The sequence below is a fragment of the Alligator mississippiensis genome, chromosome 3 (genome assembly GCF_030867095.1).
Source record: "Alligator mississippiensis isolate rAllMis1 chromosome 3, rAllMis1, whole genome shotgun sequence".
Taxonomy (NCBI): Eukaryota; Metazoa; Chordata; order Crocodylia; family Alligatoridae; genus Alligator; species Alligator mississippiensis.
In genome coordinates this window covers 88640258-88662464 of record NC_081826.1, presented here as the reverse complement: position 1 = coordinate 88662464, position 22207 = coordinate 88640258, and the positions used below count along the sequence as shown (strand labels likewise).

Below are 22207 nucleotides of genomic sequence, written 5' to 3'. Positions count from 1 at the left end.
ACTGCATGTTATCTCCAGATAGGGGGGGGGGAAAGAGTGAAATTACTCCTCCCCCTGCCCATTTTCTGCTTTTTGTGGGTTATGGAAGAGGGAGAGAAAGCTAGTCTAGGGCTTGGCAGACTAATATGATTCTAGGATCCTTCGAATACGCAAGTCTTTAAGAAGATTATACCTCAGGTCACTCTCCTTCCTCCTCCCTCAAGTTGCATTCAGTTTACATATACGCTCCTTCATTTGTTCTGCATACATTTTCATAAATGTGGACCACACAAGACTTTCTTGTGTTATATATTTAATTCCTTCCCTGCCTGACAGTCAACAAGTGATCTTGGAGGTCTGCTACCTGAACACTAGAAAGTGGAACTGCTGGTCAAACAATCTCCCTGCAGCCATACGGCACACCCTCAGTGCACATGCCAAAGCCTGGAAATTAGACAGTGCATTTGGCACAGAGCATCCCTGAGTATACACCACAAACTTCTCCACAAACTAAGGCCACTCTACCCCAACTACACAGCCTCACTGTGAGTTTTGGCATGCCCTTAAACACCAAGTGTGAAATAAGAGCCCTTTCTCCTGTCAATATAGTTCCAAAAAGGCAAATGCAACCCCTTTAACAAGAGGTAAAAGCAATATCAATACACTGAAAATTCAATTTTAAAGAAAGCAGCATTTGATTTGGTCTTGTTTGTGATAGCATTAGTAAAGCAGGAAAACATTTCTTTATTCAAAGATATTCTGTATTTCTGTTTTACTGTCTGCATTTAGGAGCAAACTGATTTTCTTCAAGTGTTCATGAACTGGAACATGCTGATCACTAGATGAATGGAAACGCTAAAATTTGATATACTGATGAAGGCTCCTACTGACCTTGAGAACTTTGGCATTCACAGATTCTTTCTCTTTGTAAAAAAATCGAACCATCTGAATAGTCAGGTAGGCAGGCAGGCGACTGATCTTGGACTAAACAAAATATTAAGATGAATTATTATTTCAAATTTTTACAGAGAAAATAGCATCAAACTTGGCACCATCTTAGACTACAAGTTCTTCTCGGCAAGTGCTGGATAATCCAATGAGTTTGTACAGCACCTAGCTCAGTGAGGACCCACTCTGAAAGTTGTGGTAAAATAAAATCACTCTAAGGTTTAGCTTCTTCATTCCACTAGAGCAGGGGTCGGCAACCCCCCAGCACACATGCCAAGCATAGCATGCAAGGCCATTTTGCTCAGCATGCCACGGCCAGCCCCGGCTCTGGATAGCTGCTGCCAACGACAGAGCCCAGACTGCTCCCAGCAGGGTTTGCAGCGTCCCAGCTCTTTGCTGGGAGCAGCCCAGGTTCCCAGCTGGCAACAGCTGCCCAGAGCTGGGGTCTGCTACAGCTGGGAGGCTGCAAACAGCTGCGCCAGGCTCCGGAGCCTTGGCACCAGCTCTACTGGTGCGTGCACCCACAAGGGCAGTGGGGGAGGGGCCTGAGGCAGCGCAATGCTGGTCTGCCCCGCTCCCGGCACAGAGCTGGTGACTGAGTCCCAGGGCACAGCTGTTTGTAGCCAGCCTGGGCTCTGGGCAGCTGCAGCAAGCAGGCTACAAACAGCTGCGCTGGGCTCCGCAGCTCCGGCATCAGCTCCATGCTGGCGGCGACTGCACGCAGTATCAGTGTTTTGGGCCATAAGGTTCTTGTCAACAAGATGAAGCTAACAAGATTATAAAAATAGCAAGATAATGGTACTACTCACAGATTTGATGTAGAGAGCATTTCTCTGCAGTGTTGGAGAGAGTTTGGTGATTTCCTCTTGAAGACGCTGTAAAAGATGTTAGGAATAATATATGTGGATGAATTACAATACACAGAGGCAGCACAGGAAAAGACAAAGCATCTGCATATAATAAATGTTTGGCTATTGCCCTCCATCTTCTTCCTGTTGCTATCATTTGTTCTGTTATACATGTATTTAGAACCTAGGTTCCTCAGGATAAGGACTATATCCATGTATTTGCTCAGTACCATGCATATGTACACTATCTTGAAAACAACCAAATCTTCTTAACCTCTTTTCCTCTAGAAAATGGCATGGCTATAAGCTGGTTATACATTGTCACATTTTGGCTATAAATAATTCAAACTTGAAAATGCAAGAATTAAGTTAAAATTAATATTCTAAGTATAATTCATAGAAAAGCACAGATCATGGCCCTCAACTAAGTAGCAAGGTTCTCATTCTTAGATGCACATTAATAGACCAGAAGTAGCATGGCAGCCAAAAGCTAATTATCAAGAGCTGCTTGAGGTTTGATGTTGACCAGTCGGTACCCACCCAGGTTCTTAAATGTTCTGAACCCACCTTCAGTGTAAAAGCTCACCTAAAAATCATGAAACTTAAAACATATCAGCAAAACTACAGCATTATTAATAATGTTAAATGTAAGAATAAAGCAATACACGCATTAAAATTTGAGGTCAAATCCAAAACTAACTCCATTCCCACATTGAAACTCATGTCATCAGCTACCAAAAATTAAACTTAAACTATAGAATATTCTAAGGAGGTAGCTCTTGCTTGGTTTTAAATCCATATGGAAGTCAACCAAATTTGTAATTTAGCACTAGTTATATAACGCTGAAACAACGTTATCCGATGTCTGAAGCATAGCCTACAAGCTTATAAGGCATTGATTGTTGAATTCAATTCTTGTTTGGTGGCTGATGACCCTTAAAGAGAAACATTTAACAAGAAAGTTCTTTTTTTCACCAGAAGTGATAAGTGACAAAGCAGTCAGTCAAAGTTTTCTCTGGGACTGCAGAACCCACCTAAATAGGGCCAACAAGAGGGCAGTTTAGATCTAGGAAACTTGCTTTCTGGTTCCTTTCCCTGTGTTGATTTAACAGGAGTTCAAGCCGCTGTGTGTGTGGCTACACTGATATCTACATCCTAAAAATAAAAATGCTAAAAAGACCAGAATATCTCGAAGCCCCAAACAGAAATCTCTTCTTGTTTGTACTAGCTACAAGAAAGGAGTTACAGACTCCTTAGCTTCCAGTCTTCTACGCAGCTATAAAACAGAATCTGGAACAGCAGTCCAGGAGACAGGCAATATCCTACTGGCACCATGCCTTTCTCTAAAGGGCCTTCTTCAAAGTACAAGAAAAGACTGGCCAAAGGTCTGGTTACTGGTGTTGCAACTTCTCTCCCCGAACTTGAGGGGAGGTCAGACTTTCTTCACATTTCTTGAGTTAGACATCTGTCTAGCAAGCCTCAGTTACCCAGCCTTGCAACACCTCCTTCCCAAGCCTTCAAGCAGACAAAAGGCTAATGTTAGCAGCACGCAGTGTGACCCAATCAGACAGGAACTGGGTTGCCATTATCAACAACCAATCAGTTTGGGGAAAGAAGTCTTGCTTAAATCTACAATTTTTAAACACCACAAATGTCTGCATAATGGGCCTGTCTCACCAACCTTCCAAAAATATCAAATCCAGACAGACTGTTTTTAGTAAACTGACTTGGTATATCTGGGAGAAAAGTATTAGAGTGGTGCTCTGTCATAGTTTCATAGTTGGTAGGGTCAGAAGGGACCTAAGTAGATCATCAAGTCCGGCCGCCTGCCATGGCAGGAAAGAGTACTGGGGTCAAACAACCCCAGCAAGGTGCTCATCTAGCTTCTTCTTAAAGACCCCCAGGGTAGGAGTCAGCACCACTTCTCTCGGAAGTCGGTTCCAGATCCTAGCTGCCCTGACAGTGAAGTAGCACCTCCTGATGTCTAGTCTGAATCTACCCTCTGGCAGCTTGTGACCGTTATTTCTAGTCACTCCTGGGAGTGCTCGGGGAAACAGGAACTCCCTCAATGCCTGCTGGTCCCCTCTGACTAGTTTGTGAATGGCCACTAGATCCCTTCTCAGCCTTCTCTTGTGGAGGCTGAACAGGTTCAGGTCCCTTAGCCTCTCCTCATAGGGCCTGCCCTGCTGGCTCCTGATCACGCGAGTGGCCCTCCTCTGGACCCGCTCAAAGTAGTCCACATCCCTCCTAAAGTGCGGCGCCCAGAACTGGACACAGTACTCCAACTGCAGCCTGACCAGTGTTGCATAGATGGGGAGGATTACCTCCTTGGACCTGCTCGAGATGCATCTGTGGATGCATGACAAGGTGTGGTTGGCCTTCCTGACCGCATCCCTGCACTGTCGGCCCATGTTCATTTTGGCATCAATAATGACCCCAAGATCCTTTTCTGCCTCTGCACTGACAAGAAGGGAGTTCCCCAGCCTGTAGGTGTGCTGCTGGTTCTTCCTCCCCAGGTGCAGTACCTAGCACTTGTCAGTGTTGAAACCCATCCTGCTCTCATTCGCCCACCCCTGTAACCTGTCTAGGTCCAATTGTAGCCTATTCCTCCCTTCTAGCGTGCCCACTTCCCCCCAAATCTTAGTGTCATCTGCGAATCTGAACAGGGTGCTTTTCACCCCCTCGTCCAAGTTGCTGATGAAGATGTTGAACAGTGCGGGTCCAAGGACCACGCCCTGTAGAACCCCACTGTCCACATCCCTCCAGGTCGAATAAGACCCGTTCACCACCACTCTGGGTGCGACCCTCCAGCCAGTTAGTGACCCAATTGACTGTGTAGGTATCAAGGCCACAGTCCCCTAGTTTTTTAATGAGAATGGGGTGAGAGACAGTGTCAAAGGCCTTCCTTCCTAAAGTCCAGAAATACTATGTCCACAGCTACACCTGCGTCTAAGGATTTTGTTACCTGGTCATAGAAGGCCACCAGGTTGGTCTGACAGGACCTGCCTCTAATGAACCCCTGTCACCAAGGTAAAAATGTCTACACACAAAAATCTTATAAAAATAGCTTGCTTTAAAAAAAACAATCAAAGCCAGTCACTCAAACATTCGTTTGCAAAATTTAAAGCAATGTTAAATTTATGATCTGTTTCATCACCTGTTTCTTATTCTTCTTAAAAGAAACTGGGCTATAGTTCAAACAGCTTGTTTTCTGGAATCTACGTCTAGATAGAGAAAAATTACTTTAAAAATTATTTTTAAATGGGTTTCATTTTGATGGATTTTAAAATTTACGTAAAACCTTCCTAACCATGCTCACTCATGCTCCCTGTCCCTCTCACAAATGAAGTTGAATACTTCACAAATAGTAACAGTTTTCTTAAGTACTCCTCTGGACAAACAATGCAAGTGTAATGCCAGTGCCAAAATCTGGGCCCTGAATTTACTTTTGCACATCAGGCTCAAATGTCCAGGAAAGCTTAATTTCTGCAAGAACAGAATGTAAGCATATAAGCCTCAAAGTCCCACCCCCTCCAACTTCATGCATTTTACATTATAGCCTGTTTCAATTTATAAAAATGGCAACATAAGAACTTGTCTAGCAGGTACTACCAGAAAGGTGAAGCCAGATTAAAATCCACTAGTTTGACTGCTGAGGATGAAAAGGAATTAAAAGTAATCCTTGCTTGTGGCTGTTAGCGCATACTTCATTAGCATCCTCTTACACAGTGAGAGTAGGAAAAATTCTCATACTTGGTGTGTGACTTACTCTGTTAGCTAACTTTGATTATGACAGGGATTCTACCAGCCTGAGAAACACCCTTCTGTAAGAGGGCGTAAATTCAAGTAGCTGGCTTGAAAGATACAGCACCAATTACAAATGGAGCTAACTATAATTCTCTTGCTTTGCATTACAAAGTACTTAATTCTTAGTCCTAAAGACAAGTTCAAGTATGATTTAGGCCAGGGCTGTCCAACTGGCAGAACACGGGCCATATGTAGCCCCCAAGTAATTAATCTGTGGTTCCTGGGCTCTTGGTCTTTGTGTTACTCCCTCCGTTACTCTCCTGCTGCTGCCACCAGGGTTTCTGACCTCCCTCTACCTTGCGCTGTATGCCCCTGTCGCTAGAGGCATGGCAGTTTTGGAGGGACTTCAAGACCCTGTATAGCACAAGGATGCAGACATGGTACAGGGCAGAAAGAGCTTGGGGGGAGGAGGAGGGAGTGACATACTGCAGGGTCAGGGGGAGTGGGGTGGGGAGGTGTTGGAGTCTCCAGCCATTGACAAGTTGAACAGACAAGAGGGCTGATGGGTAGGTAATCAGGTGTGTTATCTCTCATCTCCATATACTGCTGTTAAAAAGGATGTTATCTCTGGAGACACAAACCCACAGTTTAAGAACTGAAACTGAGCATCACAGAGATGCTTAATGGGATCTTCTAGACTAAGCACTGAGTCCCATTGGGTAGAGTGGTTTTCTTTAATCTTTACTAATTTATAAAGAAGCTTCTGGGAACCCCATATGATTGGGCCCCTAATATAGTCCATGGGCTGTTGTGACCTATTTATAAAACTTTTCTAAAAAGGTTACATGAACATATTGTCTCAAATAGTATAAAATTGGAAGTTATAATCCGTATTCCATGATGATATCTTTGAGTTTTAACATAGCTTAAATCAAAACCACTGTTATACGGATTTATTTTTTTAAAGCACCTTAAAAAAAATAAAAAATACGATTAAATAAAAAAATTCTGATTTAAAGAAAAATCCTATTTTTTTAATTGTTGACTTTTATCTACCCCGCCTATCAGACACCAATCCTGAAAGCTAAAGACAATGATACTGTTCATTTAGAATGCAAATACAACAAGATATTAAAACACAACTCACCAGTTTGAGTCCCGTAAAAAGATATTTAACTTCTTGATTGATAAAGCAGCTAAGCTGAAGCAGATTTTCTTTTCCTTTAGTTACATCCTCCTCTTCTGCTTCTGTACATTTCATGCTTCACAAAATTAAGGAAAACAATCGTGCAACAAGAGCTGAATCCCTACTCCATTTAAATGACTAAGCAGAACAAGAAATCAAGTAACATCATCTGAAGCTCTTAACTCAAAAGTACTTTTCTATGCTCCCCTTTAAAAAGGCTTTTCCCCCCTTTTTTTTCTTAACATAACTGTGGTTTTTATAAAAGGTCAAAATAATATCTGGTATACTCAATATCCCTTCTGTTACAACACATATCTGTTTAAACTTACCCGATGCCTAGAGCATAGGGTGCCTATACACATGCTCCAACACTTTCTAATTACAACGCGTCAGAACAGACTTGATTGAATTTCTTCTGCATTCTAATTAGAACACTCTAGCATTGCTACTGTCATGTGTATAAGCCCCTGCGGGTTTAAAAATGGCACTGGGGCGCTTTAACTAAAACTCGTCGAATGAGCTTTCGTTAAAAGCGTCCTGCAGCCACATTTAAACACGTGGGGACTTAATAAATGTGATGCAGCAGTGTCTTACTTAGAGCAGATCTCCAGAAATCACTCTAATTAAAACGCCTTCCCCCACCTCGAGCACTTGTATAGGCACCCACAGTCAACAAAAAGAGCAAATTGTCACAGAGCCTTACACATGCCTTTTTTTTTTTTTTTAAATCAGAAGTCAGAGATTGAACTATTTGGTTGGCCTATACCCAAATTCTGACTTGGAGATTATACTCTACTGATAGAGCAGTATTGCAATATGTTCTGTACAGGCTAGATGAAAAGCTTCACGTTTCTTCAGGCCACTCTGCAGCCTGGTATGTATTTTATGAAAATATATTCTTTATCTTATTATAGTAGGAGACACAAAGTGAGAGAGAAGTATTGGCTGTTCTCCAGCCCCCTACCCTGATTCTGTAACTAAATTCCCTTAGGTTCTTTCTGTAGTTGAATCAAACACTTCCCTCTTTTATTATGCCTCCCAGTCACTAACTCTTTCACTTCTCTCAGCTATGCCCAATATTTATTTTTTTTTGATAGTTGGTATGTTTGGCAACAATTCCTCCACCAAACATTTCCTTTCTTTAACCCTTAACCCATTCAGCGCACACTTCTATTATCACATTCTTACTCATTCTCCAAGGTATTCACCCTAAACCTTGGAACTTATTGCATCTTAATATTAATTATGCAATCTGTTCTCCTGATTACACATTCGGCTCCTCTCTATTTTGTCCCTCAGATTATAAATAAAAGCATGATATGAAAGGAAAGGTATGGTGGCCCTCTTACTCAAAAGAGAAAGAAATGAGCTTCAAAAACACCAGACACTACATTCTAGGATGTAATATGAAATATGCTTTCCTGATCTAAACAAGTACTCCATTCTAAGTATTTTGGAGATGAAAAACCAGAAGCCTGTCTGTCCATTGCCAGCATGTTCAAGACAGAGTATAATATTTCTGAGGCCAAACGTGACAATCATTTGAACTATGGACTAAAGTGCAAAAGTGGCAGTACAGGCACTGTTCCATTGTATGCCAGTCCACCTGCCTAAATAATATTTAGTATACAAAAACTCTACTTGAGAGTTGTGCAATGAATTCAGTTTCCAGTCATATGATGGAGTTCAACTAATATATTGCTTACATCAAGGAGTGCTCAACTTCAAGGCCATGGGCCAGATATGCTCCATGAAGACATGTTATCTGGCAGCTTCCAGGGTTCCCCACAGGTCTGAAAATTTGCAGGGCTATGGCATGAAGCCACAAGGAATAATCTAATCCATGTTCAGTGTGTTGCTAAGCACATCTGCAACACTTGATTCCTGACTTGCTCTTGAGTCATGCAATCCCCTTTAAAACAAGACATTGCTGGTTTTTCTTTAGGTTAACATTTCTTGAGGCAAATAACTTCAAATGCTCTTTTCAGGAGGAGAGTTCTTATATAGTTTCCCCCATTCCAGCTCAGCAAAACTGGTGTGATATTTTTTTTATGTCCTTCTGTAATATGAGAGGCTTTTTAGACCTTCACCTACTATTCTGGATTAAGTTTTTTATTCATTACCCCCTTTTAAAAGATATCCCTTGCTACTCCTGAGGTAATACATCACTTCCCTTTTAATACCTTGCCTTAATCTTTAGGATACGCTGTTTCAAATTCAACGCTGAAGAACTGATCAATTAAGCTCTTCTTTTTAGAAGCTGCTGCTGGAGCTCCTGAGTCTGTCTGCAAAACAGGTTCTGTTACACTATTTTAATTAGCACTATTTACTATTATTTTAATTAGCATACAAAAATATATAATCTTTTCCATACTGACTACAAATAAGTGCCATTTCCTCTAAAAATCTTGAATATATACTCCTTCAAAAAACATACCTAGTTCTTATGCAATCATAAGTGTACACTGAAATTTCATCAATTTACTCTCCCTATGCAGAATGTGAAAGAATTAAAATAGACACTACCATTTAATTACTGTGAAAGTAATCTGAGCAAATTAAGTTACTCTTTCTGTTGATCAAAAAAAAACCCCAGACTTGCCATTCTTTGGGTGGGTGGAAGGTATTTTGGGGAGGGAAGGGCAGGTGGAAAGTTATGAATATTTTCTAATATTTTAAATTAGAATAAAGGCTGTTTTGTAACTGACCTTTATAAAGTCCCAAGCTACACAAAGTATGCTTTTTTTAAACCTAATCTTTGGGACTTCATTTACCTATAAGAATTAAAACTCATTATTTTAACCAAGTTGGGTTCTTTCTCTGTTACAGGATTCTTGTTGAGAGTTTTCACTGAACCCATAAATAAGGTTTTTTTTCAGCAACAACTAAAGGCATAGGTGAGTAGGACCACTGAATACACTGACTCGGTCCCCTCACACCACTGTAACCTTTCACACTGGAATGTGTTTAATCACTATCAAGAGTCTTTCCATAGCAGAGGCACCCCAAAAGGCAAGGTTGAGGAGTGAGGGTGATACTTCACTGAGCATTCACACCACAGGGCAACTTCAGTTATTTCTCTAAGCACAGCCCCAAGAACTTGACAGTACCCAAATTTTGTGATATTAGTTCAACCATTTACTGTCATCAGCACTGAATAAAATGTACTGGAGTCATGAGCACTGTATAACCTATAGTCAGAATAAGATTACAACTACCTCCATAACAGCATCACCTTCTACTCCTTCAAGCTTTTGCTGTAGTACTCTCATCATTTGTACCCAGCATTCATTGGCATCCTATGAAGGAAACATAATAGTGAATTTTACTAGATACCACTAGTAGACATAATTTGATATGCAATATCAAAAATACACATCTTTACATTATAACATGAAGTTTAGAATTTGAAAATTCATCGAGCAAAATTGTCCCCATGGCCCAAAATTACTAATTTTCTTGAGTTTGCTTTCAAAACTCCATGCAATATTGTCTAGATGCTACCAAAATAAGTAACTTTTTTTTTTAAAGTTACAAAATTTTTGGATTTCAACAGTTAAAACACAGAAGCACTTTTCTGTTCAACTGAACTCTTTAACTCTTTGCAACTGTATTTCTGTAACACAGGGAATGAATATGTAGCGCTTGAAAGCTGTAAGAAACACAAAATTAACTGAGCAGTATTTACCTGTTGAAGGTACTGGCCTTGATCTCCTTTCTCTGCAAACTGTGGGAAAGCCATGTGTAAAAATTGCAGGAGAATGATGGGTGGGATACTGGAGGAAGTTTTATCCATAGAATCAAACAAATCTCTAAGAGCTTAAAAAGAAAGCAAGTGATTGTTTTTAGAAGTGAAAGATGAAAATTAGGGGAGACTGCTAATTAAACTAAACACCAAGATGACAACAACATTCAAATCTGAATCTGAATATCCAAAGGTAGAACACTTGGGGGTCCAGTTGTTTAGTCAGCATCATATGTGCACCTACAAAACATACTTGCTAACATTATACAAGTAGAAAGAATGGCCCAGATTTGAAAGTTTGGAGCATGATGCCTTGCCTTTGGAGGGAACAGAAGTTGGTTCCTAGTTAAAACTGCAAAAGGAAACTTCATTAAAACAGTAAAATACATGCTTGAGGGACAGTGTTTCCACAACTCATTTATACCTAAAATTAAAAAGGTGTTCATAGAAGATCCACTTTCCCCAACTGGAAGCCACAATGTTTTGAGTGTTACCATCTGCTGACAAAACCAAAAATAAACTTAATTTTTCACAGTTTAAGTTCTCTAGAGAATTCTTAAGCCTTCCTATCACTCAGGAAAACATGTAAATGTATACACACGTGCAGGCAATTCAAAACTATTTGAAAGATAGTGGATGATGTTTATTAAGGGTATTGAGTGGCAATATGCAAACCTTTTCCCTCCCCTACTCACAGCTGAATATATTAATCTTGGTCCCAAAATCTACCCATGCTACCACTGAGTGTAAAGTACTTTAGATATATCAGTTAATCCTCACAACAGCCCTGAGAGGTAGGCAATTTTCAGTGTTAACACCAATTCAGAGGCAGCGAGACTAAGGCATAAGGCTTCTGAATATTTGTAGCTAAAATTGCTTTTACAGGCATGGATTTTATAGTCATAAAATATTAGCCAGTGTCTTCCTCTCCCTTTGATCCAACATGGCAAACACTGACTTTAAAAGAGATTACTTTAACATGACAACAATTGAAAAAAACAAAACAGCTTGGTGTCGTATAGGAGCTCCCAATCTGCCCAGCACCAGAGTTAACTAAGGATTTCCTTATTAGATCTCTCCGGTGCAGAGTTGTCACCTCAAAAAGAAATAAGGGACACAAAGTAGAGGCAGTGAGAGGGGGAGGGGCAGGTGTGGTTGTAGAGTAACCATTGAACTTACCACCCCAAAATACGATCAGCAGGAATACCCACAAACTGGACCTTTCCTTCCTTATTTTGTTTTGTTTGTCCTTAAATGAACTGGTAGAAATCCCAGTGTCCTGGCCCAGCATCTTAGTGGGGCAATGAAAAAGTAAAAAAAAAAGTGGACAAGTAGTACCCTTGTTCAAATGTATAGGGTCTAATGAGAGTTCTAGTTAAAGCTCATGGACTTCCCCTACTAGATAGTTTTTTGTTTTTTTTTAATGAAATGTGAACCCCCGCCTGGGATATGAATTAAGAAATGCAGTGCTTGGTCAGTCTATTACTTCAATGATATTGCAAGGCCAATAAAATGTACTCAAAGAAATATTAATGAGATAATATGTTTCAGTAACACAGTCACAGTCTATTAAGTGAAAATATGCTATCCAATAAAATGTTTCATGGAAGCCATTCACCTTAAAAATGGAGAAAGGACTGCTCTACAGAGTTCTAATTCACTTTAAAATTGTGTCAGGAATGAAGTGAATACCTTACTTGAAATTAGATTATGTGAATTTTCAGGTGTATAACCTACAGTGCTCTGTGTGCTTGGGAATATTTAGAAAAGTGGGGTTTGCATCCAGGATTTGTCTATTCCTTAAGAATATATTAGATGGCATATTAAAATGAATGCCTCAGACCTAGTGGATCTGGAGTTCCCAAAGCATAAACTCTAAAGAAAAATACACACATTGCAGAGTTGTAACTAGCTTTGAACTCCAGCTGCCAAGAAATAAAGTTACACAATACTGTAACCAAATCCACACACTAACCTGCAGTAATATACTGAGCAGATGCCATCTCTCCTGAAGCTCTTAAAGCACCAGCATATCTAAAACAAAATTGGAATACTTTGTATGAAATTAAGTTAAAACACAGATAACCTTGCCAAAAACAGCAACTTTTTAAGTCACAAGGACAGAATGCATTCTGAAATCACAATGGACAGAATGCATTCTGAAAGACACTCTAGACAGATTCACCAGCCAGGTAACTGAAGCAGTCATTCCCTGATGGCATGTAGTGTCCCTTTTGGTTTTTTTTATACCCATCCCAAAATATCAGTTGGACTATAATCACTAGTCATCCAACAGAACCTGGCAGAGGTTGGAATTCCTTATCTCTTTGTTAAAGAGCAAAAGCAAACAAACAGCACTAGAAGCTGTCCCCCGTGAAAGCTCATTCCTCTCTGAATCAGTCTCTAAGGCAGGGGAGACAAAATGGCATATCCAGTCCACGGCCGGACACCATTTCCCAGCAGCCCCAGGTGGCGGCGGCTCCTTCTAGCTGCCACTGCTAGACCCAGCCCTGCTGCTGGGGCACCACGGCCCATTTCCTCACCTCCACCCCACTGCCAGGGGTCGGACCCATGTGGGCCGAGCACGTGGTTGGGCGGCTGGGATGGGGCTGCAGCTGGAAGTGAGACAGGTAGGTGAAGCCGAGGAGACCCCAGGATCTTGGGGCAGCAACAAGGCAGGGCTAGGGCAGAGCCACAAACCGCTACCCACATGCCCTTGTGATGGACACAGGTTCCAGTCAGGCAGCTGCGTGCAGGGAGCAGATGACAACACGGGGCCAGAGCAGAGCTGTGATCTCAGATCCACATGGCTCCCGGCCAGTCTCCATGGAGACCCTGGGATCTTGGGGTGGTGACAGTGTGGGGCCAGAGCAGAACTGCAGTGCGCTGCCCACAGAACCAGGGGATCAGAATTAAGAACAAGATCTCTAGAAAAAAAAAAATGAGCGTCTGTATTCACACAATTTTACGTTTGAAACGAAAGCGTAAAGTAGTTGTACAACAAATTCTATTCTACCTGAAATCCTTACTAAGGATCCTCATTTAAGAGGATACACTATCCCACTCACTGTCAGTGCTATTAGCAAGAATGTTTTACTTCACAGTCCAAAGAAAACTCAGTTTTATTGTTTTCATACTGAACCTACCTCTTAAGGGCCTCTTTCACTTCTGGCACGGAGCGGATACACTGAACTGTAGCGTTCATGTAACAAGTGTTGCCAAGGTTTGTCAAACCACATGGTAATTCCATCTGCCAAAAAGATATTCAAGGTTCTTGAACATTTAAGACATTGGTAATAATTTATTATAAATACTGTAATTCAGACAGTAGCTCGCTAGAAAATAGTTTCTGAGATGAATGAAACTTGATTGACCGTCACGTTGCATGACACTAATAGATCTCTTACTTCAACTTCACTATTGTATAAAGTGTATTTCCAAAATCCATAATCTTGTTACCTCAATGTATTTCACATTGGCAGTTTTCCAACATGTTCAGGAATGTATCATTTCATTTTTCTGCTTTGTTTGTTTGGTTGGTTGTTTTTTTTATAACAAGTGGCTGTTGAAAAGTCTGCAATAACCAAAGTTTTGATCTCAAAATACTACTACCTTGTTAATTCTCATGTATACATTTGTAAAATCAGTGAAAAGGTTTAATCAATTCCCTAATGTAATTAAATTAGTGCTAAGGCTCTCAGCAGAACTCTTATGAATTTCATTTTTTTTAACAAAACTCTAATTTACAGGGAGCAGTGTGCTTTAAGAGAAATCTGAATCACCTCCTAACCTGAGAATAGCTAAAATTTTGAAATTAATTACTATTTTAAAAATGAAATCTTAAAAGCAACTGATGTAGTAACCGGACCATAATTTCAGAAACAATTAAGAATTACCACACAAATGTGTTTTTATATTTTAGGCTTTATATAATTGTGAGGCAGATTTCCAGAAAAAATATAAACGCATTTATATAACGTATAAATAAATGTGGATGGTTATCAGAACGTAAAATCTGGGGAGGAAGAGAACATTTCACTGTACAATCTGTGAAAGTATCTGAAACACACAGTAGACATTTTAATCTTCACACAAAATCTGAATTAAAAAAAAGGTGCATGGATTAAATTTTTTTTTTTAAGTTTTTCCAAGACTGAATTACTTCCTTGTTCACCTTTTCTATAATTACTAGTAGCAGGGTGGATAAAAAAAAAAAAATCAATATTAAAAAAAATTAAAAACATTTTTAAAAATTAAAATAATTTTTAATTTATTTTTTTTTGTTTTTGTTAAAATGCTTCAAAAAAAACCAAACAAACAAACAAACAAAAAAACCCTGTATAAAGATAGTTTAAGATATGTTAAAGCTCAAAGATATCATTATGGAATACAGATAACATAATTATATACTATAGGGATTATAACTTTTAATTATAAATACTTCTAATTATATACAAGACAATATATTCTTGTAACCTTTTTAGAAAAGTTTTATAAATAGGTCACAACAGGCCATGGACTATATTAGGGACCTAATCATTAGTGGTTCCCAGAGGCTCTTCTATAGATTAGTAAAGATTGAAGAAAACCGCTCTACCCAATGAGACTCAGTGCTCAGTCTAGAAGATCCATTAAACATCTCTGTGATGCTGTTTCAGTTCTCAAACTGTGGGTTTGTGTCTCCAGAGATAACATCCTTGTTAACAACAATATATGGAGGTAAGAGATAACAGACCTGATTACCTATCTATCAGCCCTCTTGTCTCCCTGCAAGTTGGTGTACACAGAGTCAAGCCCTTACACCTCTCTCTAAAAGTGCAAAGTTTCAAGAAGTTAAATGAATAAAGAGTATCAAACAACAAGAATGCAATTTTTTATAGAAAACAACGATTAAATCAAGGCTACTTGACCAGTGATCTAAATCATGATTTAACTAATGATCTACCTCGATCCGATTTACATCAAATCATCTACTCCAACTAATATGCTTTAAGGCAGTGCTTCTCTAAGTGGTGGTCTGTGGACCAGTGCCTGAAAGCACACTTTTTCCTGAAAGCCAGCTTGCTCTTTTGAGAGCTGGGGATCAAAGATGTTCTGTATTTTACTCAGGACTGTGCTCTCCATGAGTTTGTATGTAACGAGTAGTGAAATGGGTTGGTAGCTCTTTGGATCCTCTGGTGCTTTATTGGGTTTCACGGTAGCAGAGATATCAGCTTTTCTCAAAAAGTTTGGACGTCTGTTACTTTCTAGACATTAATGCATGAATTTCTGAAGCTATCTTTTCATTGTGGTTCTGAGCTTAGTAATGAGTTCTGGGAAAATCTTATTTTGTCCAGCAGCCTTACCAATCTTGATCACTTTAATAACTGCATCAAACTCATTTTCAGAGATAGGAGCAGTTAAATTGAGGTTGGCATAGGGCGATTTAAGTTGTTCATGAGTCAGATATCTAAACATTTCTGTGTGTTTGCTTGGGGCGCTGTATTTGCTGTTGTTGCACAGTATTTTCATGATGGAGTTTGATTCAGGGCAATGTTGTATTTGGTGCCTTTGTTTGTAAGGCAGTAATGATGCACCATCCTTGTCTGCCTGTGTGGGTCATATCCAATCTTTCTATGGTATTCATCTCTCCTTTGATATTGTGCAGTGTGGTAGCCAGCTGTTTTGTAATTCTTTCTACAGTTGTAGGGTCATTGTGTTGCTTGAGGTTAAGGAGCTGTTCGCACTGCTTGTCCCAGCATGGCACACAGTGTCTTCTATAGTCTCTAGGTTCACAGAGTTTGGCTATTTCAATTAGGCAGTATGTAGGTGTATTGTAGCCTTGATCAGTGTTGGTTTTTCATGGATCCTTTAATACAGTGCTTCTCAAAGTGGTGGTCCGCAGACCGGTGCCAATCGGCAAGCCACCGGTCGCCGGTCCGCAGCAAGTTGCCAGGAAAGAAAGAAATATATTTTCAGAAGCATAACACTGATATGTCATAGCGCCACAGTTTGTACATTCCAACACTCCAGGTGACGTCACGTCATGCGAGGTGAGGAAAGAGAAAGGAACAGCTGGTCGCGCATTTGTGTAGCGCTGTTACACGCAGTTGCTGCCACTGGCTGAACCGGGCACCGGTCCCTGGCCCACTGGAAAAAAAAACTGCCAGTCCGCCACATCGGATAGTTTGAGAAGCACTGCTTTAAGGGACTGGAGAGCTAGTCTGTATAGCACAAAACTTGGAGAGGTTTCCTTCGGCATCTCCAAACCACTACCGGTCGCGACTGCGGAAAATGGATAGGGGATATCGCACTCTAGATCCATCTGGCTCAAGGTTCTCCGTCTGGCATCCACTTTTATGTTCAGAGACAGGATTCTGGCCTAGATGGATGACAATTCTTAAGTTCTTAACTTGTGTCCATTATTCTTGTAGGCCACAGGAAGGCACTGAGGTACATTTTCAGCCCTAAGTTAAAAAGCCATTATTATACGGATATACATTGTAAAATTATTGGTCATACATGGTATAGACCAGGGGTTCTCAACCTTTTTCTGCCTGAGGAAGGGCCCGGCTCCCCAGTCCTGCCTGCACATCCTCGGGTGCAGTGGATGGGGAGCCCTGGGGCCTCAATAACTGGGGCAGCAGCAGCATGGAGCCTTGCCCACATGCAAGATGGAGGCTGTAGGGCTGGGCAGGGCACGGGTCCGCCACTTCCTTGGGACTCACCTCAGCCCCAGGGGGCGAAGACAGCTCCTCCCTGCACCAGGTTGGTCCAGGCAGACCCCCTGAAACATGCTCGCAGCCTCCCAAGGATCTGCAGACCCACCTCCCTTTCCCCAGTTGAGAACCATTGGTGCAGACAATACTCTTAAGCCAGAATGGCTACTCTGCTTTAAGTACCATGCACATCTTCTCCTTTCGATTAAGGATAAAGAAATGAAATTGTTCAAAATGTAGAAAGAAACTTTCCCAGGCTAGGGACTTCCTTTTTATTTTTCTCTTTACCCTCTGCCCCTCCTTTTTTAAGCATTCTATCCATGTGCTGTCCATCCCAGTAATTTGAAAACTAGTTTTGTTATAAATTAGGGGGGAAAATGCTTCTAATAAAGTACTAAGAAAATATTAGTTTTCCCCTGCAAATGTAGGACAGCCAATATATAATTCTTTGTCTAGGGTTAGAAGCCTAGGGTTAACATAGCAAGGGTGATAGGTCTAACTTCAGGTGCATCAGAACCACTATTTTTGTTAGCTAATGCCTACAAACATTATGCTTGGTTCAAACCAAAAGTGCCATTAGCTTAAGTGAGCTACAAATTAAACCCCAGACTTATCACTGCCTCAAGTTATGTTGTCAATAGCTATTTCTTAGATACTATAAGTGCTAAGTAAACAAACCGCAGTTAAGATCCACTTTTAAATAAGAATTAACAATGCACTGGGAAGTTCAGTTATTTAAAAGATTACAGGTATTTGAGGTTCAAAATATGCTTACAGCTGAGGCTAACTGTTCCTCTGTCATATCTTCTACAAAGACAGGTCGAGCTACTGGTTCCTCAGGCAGTGCATCTGCAGAACCCATCATTAATAAGGTCATCCCCTGTAAACACATCAAGCATAGACAAGACACATTTAAGGGCATCCACAAAGCACCAAAAGGCAGTTATTTCTGTATAAAAAGGCAACTGTCTACTTCTACAGAAAGTAGTAATTTCAGACAATTCCCACAGATGCACTTAAGAACATTCTCTTGTGATGCTTAATTAGCTTTTTATTTAGAAACACAAGATCAACTAAGAATCTACAGTTTAATTCTGTTTCTATTGAACTCAGCTTCCTTTCTTTCTTCAATTTTTCTCCAATAATGTGTCATATTATGTGGAAAGTATGCAATTCTGTAACATTCATCTTTGTTGAAAATACCCCTTTGGCCTAGCATGCCAGTCAGTAGCCAAGATTTTTCCAAGCAGTTAGCTTTAACTAATGGTTCTGCTATGAGCAGAGGGGTTTGGACTAGATGACCTCCTGAGATCCCTTCCAACCCTAATTTTCTGTGATTCTATGAATATTAGACTCCTAATATGATTAAAAATTAACAAGCCAACAAGGAGAAATGCAAAGTGCTGCACCTAGGGAAGAAAAATGTCCAGCACACCTACAGCCTAGGGAATGACCTGCTGGGTGGCACGGAAGTGGAAAGGGATCTTGGAGACCTAGTGGACTCCAAGATGAACATGAGTCGGCAGTGTCACGAAGCCATCAGAAAAGCCAATGGCACTTTATCGTGCATCAGCAGATGCATGACGAATAGATCCAAGGTGGTGATACTTCCCCTCTATCGGACGCTGGTCAGACCGCAGTTGGAGTACTGTGTGCAATTCTGGGCGCCGCAATTCAAGAGGGATGAGGATAACTTGGAGAGGGTCCAGAGAAGGGCCACTCGTATGGTTAAGGGCCTGCAGACCAAGCCCTACAAGGAGAGACTAGAGAAACTGGACCTTTTCAGCCTCCGCAAGAGAAGGTTGAGAGGCAACCTTGTGGCTGCCTATAAGTTCATCACGGGGGCACAGAAGGGAATTGGTGAGTATTTATTCACCAAGGCGCCCCTGGGGGTTACAAGAAACAATGGCCACAAGCTAGCAGAGAGCAGATTTAGATTGGACATTAGGAAGAACTTCTTCACAGTTCGAGTGGCCAAGGTCTGGAACGGGCTCCCAAGGGAGGTGGTGCTCTCCCCTACCCTGGGGGTCTTCAAGAGGAGGTTAGATAACCATCTAGCTGGGGTCATCTAGACCCAGCACTCTTTCCTGCCTATGCAGGGGGTCGGACTCAATGATCTATTGAGGTCCCTTCCGGCCCTAACATCTATGAATCTAAGCCACAGAATATCTTCAATGAAACCTTTTCAAATTCCCTTAATTTTTGGCCTTTCAGAGTCAATTTTATTTACATTTCAGTATGGGAAAACTATTTGGCCTTTCTTTTCTTTGATTTTCAAGATACTTTGGGTCTCAAACAATTAGTTAATCAGTGTTGCTGTACTTAGATTTAAATGGATAAAAAGTTTACTGGAATTTTCATATTTAAAACAGCAGTAAGTTTCCTCTTCCTTTCACATGCATTTTGGGGAGTGCCCAAGTTGAATCTTGCATAACTTTGGAGGTCTGTGCATTTACACAGTATAGGAATCTTAGAAAAGGTAATAAAACAGTTATCAACAATGACCAACATTTTAGAGGTGGACAGAGTCAGGGCAAAAAAACCCCTCACAGATGCTATGACCCTTCCTGCGACAGCATGAGCAGAATGGCCATCCTATACTCTTGGTATTTCCCAACCACTCCCCTACCCTTTAATGGATCTAGCTGCAGGTTCTGAAAAATATGAAAAGACAGAGAGTATACCCCAAAATTAGTAAACAAAATACCCAGAATCTTCCTGTACACAGTATAAAATTCCCTAAAATCCTACTCAATGTTGTTATCAATTAATGAAACAAGGCTACCAGTACATGGTATGTAGCACTGGATCAGAATTCTACCTATCGAAGTATTTATAGGGCCTTCATCACAGCAGCTACAATCAACTGCCAAAGCCCACTAATAAAAGCCTGGTGCAAGTTTCTACCAAGAAGGGTCAAGCAACTTCATTGTCAGTTCTCATAAAGAATTCTTCCTCACCAGACTGTTGCTGAACAAGAGAGGGAAAATTCCAATAGAAAGTAAACCATTTGGAAAAACTTACAAAGAACGTCTGCACTGCCTATTCGGTCAGAATACTGGACAAGCAACATAGATTCATTCAGTAATTGTGTCATGCTGCAGGAAAGGGGGCAAACAACTCACTGAGCAAGTCAGTTAAAAAGGAACACGCCTAATATATACCACGAGGACACTGCAATTTTACCACATGTGGTTCTTCTAAAATCTCAGTACAGAGCAAAACTTAAAATGCTTATGGCACGTTTTCTATTTAAACAATTATGATCCAAAATTGTGTGTACCCTACAGAGTACTAAAGGCTTTTAAAGTTATGAAACAGTCAGGACAGTTTTAAATGCACTTCTCCAGTAGTCTCTCTTTTTCCTCCCAAAGGCTGCTTTTTCTTTCCCTAAAAGGCCAAATCTATCACCCCATTAAACAGAAATTACAAGCTACTTAACTGAAAGCCATCACTAATTCAATCATTCAGGAACTTACCAGTTTGGAAGTAAAACCAGTAGTATTTTAATCAATTTCAATACTTACGTTCTTTATTTTGATGTTGCCCCATTCTTCATCCTATGTTTGAAGGGAAGAGAAACAATTGTAAATGTCACTATCTTATGGCAAAAGACTTAAAAGGCAAATTGATATTTTCACCAAGTCGTTTTTTCCGAATAGCACATTAAGTTTCCATTATAGTAAAATATTAACTAATCTGATTATTTTGCATGCCTGTATCAAACTAAAAAGCAACAAGGTACTTTTCATTTCTAGAAGACTCTCTCCATTTACAGCTGCACTACTATTGGTCAGATTAAAACATTGCTTTTAGAAGAAAAAGAAAGGCAAGTTGCCCAAATTCAGTCATATTGGTATGACAAGTCTCTGGCACAGAAATGCACCATCTCTTCAGGATTGTTTTCACTGGCCTGCAATACAAGAGCACAAGCTAAAGTTCTTTAACAAGCTGTGCAGCATTCTGTTCCAACTGCTCATTTTCTTAGAAAAATAAGAAAAATATTGGAGATTAAGATGGTACAAAAGAAGTTGAACAATTTACCACTAGTTTATCTCTTTCAACAGCAATCATCATGGACACTGCAAGAAGTTTTCCCAGTAACAAGCAACTACAATACAAAGCAATATAAAGCTTAATGTTTTCAACTACAGGCAACCCTCATTTAATGCTGTTTCACTATAACGCTAATTTTAAATTGATACCTGATTTCACTTAGCAAGCTTTGTTATAATGCTCACTGTCACCATCTTGGGTTATTAAAAACAATTGCGGTCACCATCTTGGGTTGTCAAATACTTTCAGTTTTGCTTAACACTTGTTTTTTCAGGAACCAATTAAGAGCTCTAGGTGGGGGTTGCCTGTATTCAGAAACACTGCTTACAATTTTTTTAATACTGTTAATGTTGATTACACGTTATATGGGAACAAAAGTTTGAGAAATGAATACAGAAAAGTTATGATATCTACCTTCAGAGTTCCTCCTTTCAACATAACTTTTTGTCTGGCTGGCTGAACTCCAGTCAATGCAAAAAGCTGTGCCTTGAATACCATTGGAGGTTCATCAGTATTCAACTCTACGCCATCGAATTTCTCTTTTCCCCATTTTACATTAACTGCAAAGATAAAATAATACAGAACTAGATAATTTTATGTTCAATTAACTTTAGATAATTTAAAACTATTCATTTTATTCAAGACCTTGAATCATCTCAATAAATTCAGTTTCAGCTTGATTATCCATATAAAATTATTCAAGATACTTCTTTACTACTCACAATCCCAGCCTCACAATACATTACTTCAGGAAACTATAAAATAGAATTCTGTTAGGCAAATGCAAATTCTGTTTCCAAAAGCATCACATACATTCAGAATCCACTTGGCAGCAGTGAACGCAAGTTTCAGAAGACAACCAACAAAACTGCTTCTGTCGCCAATTGTTATACGCAGAAACTGAAAGTTATTTCCATCAATCTACTGACCTGGAAGAGCATGACTACAATTGATCATGCTTCCAGATATCTGCTATCATAAAATACAGATCCTCAACAGA

At 40.2% G+C, this 22207-nt stretch overlaps 1 protein-coding gene across 3 annotated transcripts in view; it reads right to left on the bottom strand.

Moving 5' to 3' along the window:
- Positions 1 to 22207, bottom strand: part of USP14 (ubiquitin specific peptidase 14) — a 30343-nt gene that overhangs the window by 6093 nt on the left and 2043 nt on the right. For 2 of the 3 annotated variants that reach the window (XM_019490449.2, XM_019490448.2), the window contains exons 2-12: positions 21622 to 21767; positions 20679 to 20711; positions 17927 to 18031; positions 13600 to 13703; positions 12429 to 12487; positions 10397 to 10527; positions 9924 to 10007; positions 8914 to 8993; positions 6670 to 6784; positions 1737 to 1802; positions 871 to 963 (exon numbers count right to left, since the gene is read on the bottom strand). In XM_019490449.2, coding sequence (XP_019345994.1) covers positions 871 to 963; positions 1737 to 1802; positions 6670 to 6784; positions 8914 to 8993; positions 9924 to 10007; positions 10397 to 10527; positions 12429 to 12487; positions 13600 to 13703; positions 17927 to 18031; positions 20679 to 20711; positions 21622 to 21767 — 1016 coding nt within the window. The remainder of the gene's footprint in view (positions 1 to 870; positions 964 to 1736; positions 1803 to 6669; positions 6785 to 8913; positions 8994 to 9923; positions 10008 to 10396; positions 10528 to 12428; positions 12488 to 13599; positions 13704 to 17926; positions 18032 to 20678; positions 20712 to 21621; positions 21768 to 22207) is intronic. The other variant, XM_006277190.4, reaches the window with a different exon arrangement.